We start from the raw sequence: 12,398 nt of genomic DNA, 5'->3' as shown, positions 1-12,398 counted from the left end.
ATATTATTACCTCCTACTTTTGAATACACAGCTGCCTATTGGCAGAATTATATTTAGCACCATAGCTTGTCACTGAATCTAGGCAACTGGGTGAACTACGGTGGGGGGTGGGGGAGGGAGGGGAACAAATGGCCTTCAAGTTGAATAAACCACCAAGGAGAGAGCTGGTATCCTCCACTTTGGCTCTTGGGCGCTCTGCTGAGCAAACAGCTTCACAACTCATACAGGGCTTGGAACCAGAGCCAACTTTGCTGTTATAAAGCTCAACCCAGAGAGGCACTAACGGCACTTCCATTTGAAGAAAAACTGGAGTGGAAGGCTCAAGCAAAGAAGTAGCCAAAGAGCTTTGATTTTTAGCAAAACACCCCACTGAGACCACTTCCCTATATCCCCCTAGAGCATCTGGAACACCTAGGTGCAGGGACAGACAGAGATGGCAAGATGCACTTCCTGTCCTAAAGGGAAGCATAAAGGCAAAGCTAAATTATAACAGACCAGGCTGCTGCTTTAATGCAGGGATGGACAAAGTGCTATGGAAGCACAGCAGAAGGAACTGTGACCCAAGTCGGCCTCAGGCAGCCCTTGTTTGGGGAGTGGGAAATGTGTAGCAGGAGGGCTTAGGCAGTCCTCTGGTTTCAGGAGAAGCATGAGTTTAGCAATACTCCATGCTATAAAAATAATCTGTTTTCACGGGTAATTACTCTGCAATCTTCATCAACATTAACTAGGTAATTCCCTCTTCACTTCTGCGAGTCATTCTCTTAAGGACTCACTCATTTAATTTATAAATGTGATTTTAAAATCATCATCCCACTTAAATGTCCATAAAGAGGAGACTAGTTAGAGAAATAATGATATATACACATACACTTTGAACTACTATGGAGCAATTAAAAAGAACAACGTAGGTGTCTATGGACTGATAATGGAGACCACCTCCTACTTTTGAATACACAGCCATCTATTGGCAGAATTATATTTAACATCGCCTGTCACTGAGTCCAGGCAACTGGGTGAATTATGGCAGGGGAGTAGGGGGGGTGAGGGGTGGGGGGAGGCCATCAAGTTGAATAGACCCCAAGGGGAAAGCTGGGAGCCTCTACTTTGTAACAAAAGCAAAGAATACAACTGTTCATAGAATGATCACTTTTGTGTAAATAAGAAAGGATATACATACATTCAATGATATGGGCATCCTTCTTTTTCAAAGTATATACAGTTAACTGTTACTAATGGATTCCTCTAAGGCAGCGGGTCCCCAACCATATGGCACCAGGGACTGGTTTCATGGAAGACAATTTTTCCACGGATGGGGGTGGGGGAGTGGGCGGGTGGATGGCGTGGCTCAGGCAGTAATGCGAACGATGGGGAGCGGCAGATGAAGCCTGGCTTGCTTGCTGGTCAGCCGCTCACCTCCTGCTGTGCGGCCTGGCTCCTAACAGGCCGCGGAGTGGTACTGGCGGTTGGGGACCCCTGCTCGAAGGAGAGGGACTGGACTGAAGGGATGAGAAAAGGCTCTAATGTTTCATTATATATCTTTTTGCAGTTTGAATTTTTTTAACTACATGCATATTTTACTCCTATTTTTTTTTTAAATAGGGATTGGGACTTCCCGGGTGGCACAGTGGTTAAGAATCTGCCTGCCAATGCAGGGGACACAGGTTCAAGCCCTGGTCCGGGAAGATCCCACATGCCACGGAGCAGCTAAGCCCGTGCACCACAACTACTGAGCCTGTGCTCTAGAGCCCACGAGCCACAACTACTGAAGCCTGAGCGCCTAGAGCCCGCACACTCCAACAAAGAGTAGCCCCTGCTCGCCGCAACTAGAGAAAGCCCGTGCACAGCAGTGAAGACCCAACACAGCCAAAAAAAAATAATAAATAAATAAATAAAAATAAAATAGGGATTATCTGAGCATTGGCTTTGTGTGACAAATACTTTCTTCTTTATAAACGATTCTGTATTAAAAAGTACCACTCAGGGACTTCCCTTGTGGTCCAGGGGTTGAGACTCTAGGCTTCCAATGCTGGGGACACAGGTTCGATCCCCGGTGAGGGAACTAAGATCCCACATGCCATGCAGTACAGCCAAAAAAAAAGTACCACCCAATAAATATGATTTAAAAGACAATCACTCTCCCTTTCAACAGATGAGTAAACACAAACATGTTTAAAGACCTGTGTAAGGCTCCTCAGTGTATCCTAATTATAGTGATAAGGAAGCCATCAACTTGTGGGTTTTTACTTAGAATCCTGACTATAAACTTACAATAATATCACGGTCACTAAAGCCTGCTAATCAAGACTCAACTGAATGTTTGTTCTGAAGATGTTATAAGCATTCACAGTACAGACACATGGAATAATGAAAGGGCAAACTGCAGTGAACTCAAGTCATTTTGGGTTTGCTCTCAGCCCTAATTTTAAAAGGCCTCCTAAGTTACAGCTTTCTGTGTTGCACAGAAACACCGTAGGGCTGTTCTTAAATAAGGAACCATTTAAAACAAGTCCTTCCACTCCTAAAATCTTATTACAAATGGGTCTCTGGAAACACTGAAAAGAAAAGCATTTTTATGCTACTCTCTTAAAGCAAACTGAGGTTTTTTCAAAACCCTAAAGAGTTCAGAGTAGGATCGCTGTTGGTTAGCTGCTTCTTCCTTCAAACTAACACTGCAGGATTAGTTTTTATAATAAGACAGGGACTTGTTTAGCCACTTTAACTGCAGCTAAGCCTGCTTTACAGTGAATCAACTAGTCCTTCTTTTTTCTGTACTGCACGCCACATACACCTCAAAAAATGTTTTAACGCCAGGAAATGCAGTCTTTCTGCTGAGAGTAATAACCTCCCTGTTTAGCTCATTACTGTCAAAAATGATGGTGCATTAGGGGCAATTAATGCTAATGACAGCTTCTAAAACCCATGCTTCCCCTGACAGCAAGTCCAAGTCAATGAGTGCTATTACAGGCCCTCCACACCAAACCACCATTAATGCACTCTGACCAATGTCAAGCATCTCCCAGGAGAGTAAACAGGACCTGCTGACCCGCTCTGAGGCTCTCAGCATGACTATTACTGAAATTACAAAGGAAAGTTGCATATGTGACAGAGGTCAGAGCATGCACGTGCACATAGGCAGGCACACACACACAAACACATGCGCACACACACATAAAGCTTAACATAATGAAGAGAGATCTTTAACGCTTACTCCATCACTGGGAAGGAAAAGGACAGCAATGGCCTCTATGGGAGCTTACTATCATTGCATGAATAACAGCTATTAGCCATTTCTGTTATTTTGTACTTATTTAATTTTTCCAACGACCATAGAAACACTTGTGCGAACACCAGATTTGATGTTAACAAAAAGCCAAGCTGTAACAATAATCAAGACAACATAGTACTGGTATAAGGATAAAAATATAGATTAATGGAATATAACTGCAACCATTTATGGTCACACTGATGATTTTTTGTTTTTTTGCAGCTGGCACGAAAATAGTTTATTGGGGGAGCCCCGGAAAGGGAAAGGGATCAGGGGGAAAGGGCTGGAATGTGGGGACTCTGCCCTATTCTCTTCAGGAAATAGAGCAAATGGGGAGCTGTCAGACAGTACCTGGGGTGCCAAAACAACTCAATAGGGAAAGAACAGTCTTTTTGACAAATGGTGCTGGGACAACTGCACATCCACATGTAAAAGGAGGAAGATGAACCCCTACCTCACACCACATACAAAAATTAACTTAAAATTGATCAGAAACCTAAATGTAAGAGCTAAAATTACAAAATTCTTATAAGAAAACATAAGAGTAAATCTTCATGCTCTCAGATTAGGCAACGGTTTATTAGATACGGCACTTAAAATCACAATTAATGAAAGAAAAATAAAGATATTGGACTTCATCAAAATTAAAACCTTTTGTGCTTCAGAAGACAACATCAAGAAAGGGAAAAGACAAGCTACAGACTGTGAGAAAATATCTGTGAATCATATATCTGATAAAGAACTTGTATTAAGAATATATACAAAAAAAAAGAATATATACAGAACTCTTATAACTCAAGAACATAAAAAGACAAACAATGTAATAAGAAAAGGAAAAAAGAAGTATATAGATTAGGAAGGAAGAGACAAAATAAAATATTTTTAATGGGGAAAAGACCTAGATAGATATTTCTCCAAAAAAGATATATAAATGACCAAATAGCACATAAAAAGATGCTCAATATCATTAGCCATCAGAGAAATGCAAATCAAATCACAATGAGATACCATTTCACATCCATCTAGGATGGCCAAAATGAACAGACAGATAATAAATAACAAGAGTTGGTAAGGATATAGAGAAATTGGAACCCTCACACATTGCTGGTGGGGATGTAAAATGGTGCAGCTTCTTTGAGAGTTTGCCAGTTCCTCAAAAAGTTAAACACAGAGTTATCATATGACTCAGCAATTCCATTCCTAGGCATAAACCTGAAAGAACTGAAAACAGGTGTTCAAACAAAAACCTGTACATGAATGTAAATAGCAGCATTATTTATAATACCCCAAACATGGAAATATCCCAAATGTCCATCAAGTGATGAATGAATAAACAAAATGAGGTGTATCCACACAATGGAATACTATTTAGCCATAAAAAGGAATAAAGTACTGATACGTGCTACAGCATGAATGAACCTTAAAAATATTATGCTAAGTTAAAAACACAAAAGGCTACATATTTTATTATTCCAGTTACATGAAATGTCCCAAATAGGCAAACCACAGAGACAAAAAGTAGGTTAGCAGTTGCCAGGACTGGGAGGAGGATATATTCCTATAGCATAAGGAGTGTCTACAAATAGACACAGGGCTGCTTTTTGGCGGCGGTAAAAATGCTCTGGAATTAGATGGTGGTAGTGGTTGCACAACTCTCACCTAAATATACTAAATATGTTGAATTACACACTTTTACTGGGCAATTTTATGGTATGTGAATGACATATATCCTCAGTAAAGCTGTTATTTGAAAGAAAAAAGGAAGCTACTCTGTGTAGGGTAAAAGGCTCACCCCTAGAAGATGAATTACCATAGTTCTAAGGGCCTTGGAATGTGGGGAAACATCTTTAATGTTTAGACCACTCCATCCTTTTCTTCTTTGAAGTGGTCTGAGATGGAAGCTAAGCACTGAAAAAGTAAGATTTGGTCTCTGCCCATAGGGAGCACCCAGCCCAGTGAAAGAGCAACACTTACAAGCAAACGATAGTAATACAATGCAGTAAGAACAATTATGGACAGGGTGTGAACTACTACAGCAACAAAAATAAACCAAGTAGACAAGCCCTAAATATATGGGGGAAAAAACTTTAAAACTGTTAGAAGACAATATTAGGGACTATCTTTTTGATCTTGGAGCAGCGTAGAATTTTTTAAAGACACAAAAAGTACAATCTAGGGAAAAAAAGACTTTTAAATTAGGCTTCATTGAAATGAACTTCAGTGCATTGAAAAATGCCATAAAGCAACACTGAGGGACAATATCTGATGCTTATAACTAGGGATTTACTAATATATATAGCTCCAGAATATGTGTAGCTCCTAAAAATCAATAATTAAAAGACTAACAAACCAAAAGAAAAAGACAAAAGATACACGACAATTCACAGAAGAAGAAACCTAAATGGCCCATAGACACAAGAAAAGATGCTCAGTCTCACTAGAAACCAAAGAAAAACATTGAAACAAGATAACCAATTCCTATCCATCAGATTATCCAAACTCATAATAGCAAATACTGGTACAAATATGAAGAAAAGAGCAATTTGGCAAAACCTAATAAAGCTGGAAGATGAACGTACCCTACGATCCCACAACTTCATTCTAGATAAACAAAATGTGCATAAGCAAACGTGCTAGGATATTCACAGCAGCATTGTCTGTAACAGTGAAAGTCTAAATGTCCAACAGAAAATGAATTAATAAATCTGATGCATTCATAAAAGGAAGACAATTTTATGAAAATTATTCATATTTATCTATATAGCTCTAGTTCTACATGCATAAATATGGCTAGTTGTCTTTAATATTGAGTGAAAACAAGCAAATTGCGAGAGGATACATATAGTATAATGAAGCATATAAATTTTGGTAAGATGGAAATCAATGCAATAAATTGCTTAAAAATACATATGTAGCAGAAATATAAAAACTGGCATTGGAACATACACCTCAAATCTGGGGAAAGAGGAAGAAAAAGTGAGGAATACACAGAGAGCTTAAATTCAATCTATAGGGCTTTATTTCTCACCAAAATAAAACAAAGGAGAAAAACATAGCAAAATGTTAGGGCTTGAGGGAGATGAGTGGCCAGGAGGTATATGACAATCATTATATTATTCTTTGTTCTTTTCTGTATCTTTTAAATAGTCCAAAATAAAAAATAAAATAAAATTAAAATCCTATGGGAGCACAGATGAAGGAGCAATATTTGAACTAGACCTTACAGAATGAGTAGTTCAGCAAGGGAGGGGAAGAACATTCCCCATGGAAGAAACAAGAGAAGTCCAAAGGCTTTACGTGTACTGGGCACGTAAAATGTATATGAGGATGAGTATGTGGTCAAGAGCAGCTAGAGCTGAGGGGATGGGGATGCAGCCACAATGAAGGATGCGCATGAGCTCTGTGGAGGACCTTCTAAAGCCACAATGAGGAGTCTAGACCTTATTCACAGGCAATAGAGAACCAAAGAAATGTTTAACTAGGGGAACACTGTGATTTTATAATTCTAGTGGTGTTTACGGTGCTTACTAAATGGAAGGGGCAGAGACTGAAGACAGTGAAACTGGCTGGAAACTACATATCTCCCTACTTAGGATCTACCCAAGTAGGAAAACTGGGGCTGAAGAACAAAGGAATCATGCAAAAGACACTTAAAGGTGGAATCGACATGGCGACTGACCAGAAGTCAGAAGTGGAAAGAAAGGAAGGGTTAAGAACGGCTGTGATGTATGGGTATGGCACTTATATTGGATATGTTGTTATCAAGATTGTATAGGTAGAAGGAAGGAGGTTTCAGATCAAAAAAAAAAAAAAAAAGTTTGCCTTTCAATGTGCTCAGTTGCAAATAAGGCCCCTTAATGCAGGAAACTAAAATTGAAAGAATCTGGATTTTCAAGGTTCAAGGTACACACTACAATAATTTCTATCCAAACCTTGTGTTAGTGAATGGAGTAGGATCAGATGTCTCCTGCCCAAAAAGGTCAGACATGAGGTAGAGAAAAGGCAGAGAGACTAGAGTTCCAGAAAATATCCTTTCTGCCAAACTTTTAATATAAATGTTTAATCTAACTATGTTAAGTAATGCCCCACTTTTGAAAAGGTCAAACTTTCTAGCTGCCTTGTCCTTTCAGTAAAAGAAAGGGACATAGGGGCCAACCTGAGGAGCTCTCCAAAGGCCAAATTTGGGATAATATGATAAAAAAAAAATAAATGATGACAGTAATGGATTATAACCTACAGAGTAAAATAAGTATCCATGAATCCGAAGTATTATACGTAACTGAATAACTTAATGCAGGGGAAGGGGGACAGCTTTTTCTTACAGTAGAATTCCAATTAATAAATGTAGAAAGAATGAAAGAGAAAATCACCTCGTGGCAAACACCACATTAATAACTCTTACAGGCAAGATCATCAGGATATTTGCAGAGTCTCAAAATATCACTCCACCAGACACTTAATTATAAAGCAGAAAAACAGCAACTTTACAATGGAGAAACCTAGCAGACACCACCTTAACCAAGTGATCAAGGTTACCATCACCAGCAATGAGACATATCAACAGCTTTATACTGCCTAATAGGATACACTGAGAAGGAGCATCACTTTTGGTGTATTCTCGCCAAAAATGCATGACCTGAATTTAATTATGAGGAAACATCAGACAAACCCAAAATGAGGGACATTCTACAAAGTAACTGGCCAGTACTCTTCAAAAGTGTCAAGGTCACAAAAGACAAACTACCCTAAATTGGAGGAGAGTAAAAGGGCATGAAAACTAAAGGAATATGTGATCCCAGGTTGAATCTGGGACCAGAAAAGGTACATCAGTAAGATACCTAGTGGAATTTGAATGAAGACTATATAGATTAAGAGTATTGTATCATTATTAATTTCCTTGTATTGACAATAATATTACAGTTACATAAGATGTTAAAATTTGGGGAAGCTGGGTAAAGGGTATACAGGAATTCTTCGTATTATTTTTAAAACTTAAGATTGAAATTGTTTCAAAGTGAAAAAGTTTCATTAAAAAAGAAAAGTGAGTGGAAAATGACGTTTGAATAGTGAAGAAAACAGCTGTCACAAACAGCATATATTTAATTATTCGGGAAAGGCACTGTACTACTTCAAGTTCCCCTGACCCAAAAGAATGCACGACAATGTGGTCAAGCAGGTGCAACAAAGACACAGTGGCAGAAACATTGAGAAATGACAGCGTAAGGACAAGTAATATTACAAACAGGCCAGCAGCTGGAGCTGCACACAGCTCTGCAGCCTCTAAGCTAGCTCAATATTCACTAGGGCACAGTGACTAAACCAGTATTGTGCAGGGGATCCACCCAAGCACAGACAAGCTGGAGGTTTTGGACAAGTTACTCTACCCCTCTGGGTCTCGTCTGTGAAATGAAGAGGACTCCACGCATCTGCTAGGATTGTTATAAGAATAAAATAAGCAAAAGCACATAGAACTGTACTGTTCATGTCACAGGCTTTCAATGAAGGGTTCATACTTATGATCCTAAGCCAGAATAAGAAGAGGTTAAACCATACCCCATAGTTTAAAAAGTAGGAAAATATGTAATTCATCTTAAATAAACTTCTACCCAAAAAGGTTAAAATGAAAGCTACAGTGCCTGAAGGGGCAAACTTCAATTAGCTAGGAAAACCACTAATGTGAAATACCACATTCCCACAAAGCATCAGGTAAGTGAGGCATAGCTTTCCATCCTTAAAGCCACGTGGATTGGGGCTTCCCTGGTGGCGCAGTGGTTGAGAATCTGCCTGCCAATGCAGGGGACACGGGTTCGAGCCCTGGTCCGGGAAGATCCCACATGCCGTGGAGCAACTAAGCCCGTTCACCACAACTACTGAGCCTGTGCTCTAGAGCCCGTGAGTCAAAACTACTGAGCCCACGTGCCGCAACTACTGAAGCCCACGCGCCCAGAGCCCGTGCTCTGCAACGAGAGAAGCCACTGCAATGAGAAGCCCGCACACTGCAACGAAAAGTAGCCCTCGCTCACTGAAACTAGAGAAAGCCCACGCGCAGCAGCAAAGACCCAACACAGCCAAAAATAAATAAAATAAATAAAATTTAAAAAACCACGTGGATCTTCAACAAAACTAGAGTCAGCTAAACATCTGAAACATAGTTCATTATGAAGGATTACCAATTTTCTTTTGTACTTTACCCAGACAGACTCACTATGGTGCTACAGGTCACTTGATGCTTTTGATCCCCTAATTAGCATCAAGCACTTTTCTAAATCTATCATGGGGAATAATAAAACAAAAAAAATTTTTTTAATTAAAAATAAATAAATAAATCTATCAAGGCCAACCACAGAAAACATCTCAAGAATATTTATATCTCAGTGGAATTATGGGTGATTTTAATTTTTTCTACTTCCTAAATTTTATGTAAGATAGTAATGCTAAATTATAATGGAAAATGAACAATTTACAAATAAAAGAAAACTTGCTATGATCAAGTTCTTGGCTAAGTCTGTCAAACAGCACAGTTCAAACCTATCCCTCTCAACATATTCACGTTAACTTGGTCATAAGTGAAGTCAATATACCAGATGGTTAATGCTATGTGCCTGTTTGGTCATTTACTTGTGTATATTAACATGGAGATGGGGACAACAAGAAAAGCACTTACCTCTACAGTATTTGCAATATAACGGTTGTCACCTTCAACTTTGACAGAGAAGTCATAATAGCCACTGGAAAATTTGACATTCACAAAGTTTAGCTCAAAAACATCCCTGTTAAGAATGACAGTGGGGTTAGCAAGAACTCACATAGGAAAGTCACAAATATAACAAACGGCCTACGAAGTGAGGCATTCCTTGAGATGGTCCAGGGCTGCACCACTTCTTCACTTTTCAACTTCCCACCCGCCTGGGCCACCTCCTGCTCAGTTACAGATTATAATGAGGGGCAAATTTCAAAACGATCTAAAATGACCTCCTTTTTCAAGTCTTGAAAGTCTTCTTTTCATTTTTCCCCCTCTCAGCTCCTAAAAATCCCACCTCCTTCGGGTAAGTCTTCCACAATTAAATGCAAAACAGCTAAATCTACAGTAGGATACCAATTACATTAAAAAAAAAAAAAAAAAGTAGAAATGTTCAAAGAGGTTGGTGTAGGGTAGTATAATTGTAGTAACTTTCTGCATTATTTCTACTTTCCTGTGCTTTGTGAATTTCCTAAAAAGGACACATCGTATTTTTAATTTAATTTTAAAATATTAATTTTTATTTTAAAGGGGAAAAAAAAGGTAGAGAATTCTTAACTCTAACTACACGGCAAAACCCTCAATGTCATTTACCATTTTACTGATCATTCGTAAGAATGATTTTGCTTTTCAGCCGCATGGCACAGGGAGATCAGCTCGGTGCTTTGTGACCGCCTGGAGGGGTGGGATAGGGAGGGTGGGAGGGAGGGAGACGCAAGAGGGAAGAGATATGGGGATATATGTGTATGTATAACTGATTCACTTTGTTATAAAGCAAAAACTAACACACCATTGTAAACCAATTATACCCCAATAAAGATGTTAAAAAAAAAAAGATTTTGCTTTTTAATTTCACATATTGCCTATGTATCTTTACAACTGTGTAAGAAATGCATTTTCTAAAACTCAGTTCCCAATCTCATTAATTTACTAATTTAATACTCAACGAAGTTTCATATAAAAACTGACCCTGGGCTTCCCTGGTGGTGCAGTGGTTGGGGGTCCGCCTGCCGATGCAAGGGACGCGGGTTCGTGCCCCAGTCTGGGAGGATCCCACGTGCCGCGGAGCGGCTGGGCCCGTGGGCCATGGCCGCTGAGCCTGCACGTCCGGAGCCTGTGCTCCGCAACAGGAGAGGCCGCAGCAGTGAGAGGCCCGCGTATCGCAAAAAAAAAAAAAAAAAAAAAAAAAAAATTGACCCTTAATTTTTAAAAAATTTACGTAACAATAACACAGCCACTGAAGATAAGACTATAGAAGAATATTAATCCTATGGGGGAAATGTTCATGACATATTATTATAAATAAAGCATAATCCTAAATTTAGTTAAATTTGGTTTTATGATCTTGGTAAAAACCACATAAATCTGGGTTATACTGGCTGCAGGCTAACTTTCCAAAACAAGTATACTGGCACCCTACAGAGATGTGCTCAGTTCTTACCCCACAGGGGTGAACGATGTCTTCTGGAGGACTGTGGCTCTGGAGGCAACGGATTTAGCGTGTTCTAGTTTAACAGTGGCCTGAGTCAGAGGCTGAGACAGAACATTGGTGACCTGCAACTGGAAATAAATTTTAAAATTGTCTGTAGCAACAAAAGCTGAGGGAGTACAGATTTTGCTTCTAGGGTGGGTGCTTCATCCACAGGGAGCAAGCTCTGCCAGGAAAGAACCATCTTGTTCTAGAAAACCATCACTGACCTTTGGTCTACTATCTATGGGAAATCAAATACAGGAAAACACAATTAGTTTGGGAATGGGACAGATTACAGAATGTTAGAGGTGGGGAAGATCTTAAAGATGATCTTACCCAATGATCTCATTTTTCAGATGAGGAAACCAGAGCCCAGGGAAACATAATGACTGGCTCCAGATCACACAGTTAATGCTTCCTTCTCTCTGATCCCCTGATCTACCCACTCTACTTCACTACTACAATATCTTAAAAAAAAAAAATTATTAGCAAGAAAAATACTTTAGGGAGGTATGGGCAATGGGAAAACTGAAATAATATGGGTAACACAGTAATAACACTCATTTGTTGAAAGTCGACTATTTGCCAGATACCAGGCTAGGCTCTTATATATATCCTCCCACCGATCGTCTGAGACATAGCATAATCTATCTTTATTTTACAGATGAAGAAACTGAGGCCACAAAGAGGTTACAAGACTGCCAAAGGCCACATGGCTAAGGACTCAAACCCCAGCCTACCTAGCTTCAAAAGCCAGTACTTTTTTCTACTTTGCTCTCTTAGCTCCCCCTAACTCATGGTGAACTATGTTAATCAGGTTAGTTCTCGCCCCAGTCTTTGCTGAGGGGATGTGACTTGTAGGTAGGGAGAGAAGAGGCAACTTTGGAATACGGGGCACTTCTTCAGGAGAGTATCTGTAGGGT

The 12,398-nt window shown here is 39.5% G+C and overlaps 1 protein-coding gene across 2 annotated transcripts in view; it reads right to left on the bottom strand.

Moving 5' to 3' along the window:
• RPN2 (ribophorin II) overlaps window positions 1-12,398 on the bottom strand; it is a 54,063-nt gene that overhangs the window by 17,385 nt on the left and 24,280 nt on the right. For both annotated transcript variants that reach the window (XM_065893542.1, XM_065893541.1), the window contains exons 8-9: window positions 11,446-11,564; window positions 9,930-10,035 (exon numbers count right to left, since the gene is read on the bottom strand). In XM_065893542.1, coding sequence (XP_065749614.1) covers window positions 9,930-10,035; window positions 11,446-11,564 — 225 coding nt within the window. The remainder of the gene's footprint in view (window positions 1-9,929; window positions 10,036-11,445; window positions 11,565-12,398) is intronic.

The sequence above is a fragment of the Phocoena phocoena genome, chromosome 15 (assembly GCF_963924675.1).
Source record: "Phocoena phocoena chromosome 15, mPhoPho1.1, whole genome shotgun sequence".
Classification (NCBI taxonomy): Eukaryota; Metazoa; Chordata; class Mammalia; order Artiodactyla; family Phocoenidae; genus Phocoena; species Phocoena phocoena.
This window is presented reverse-complemented; position numbering and strand designations above follow the sequence as displayed.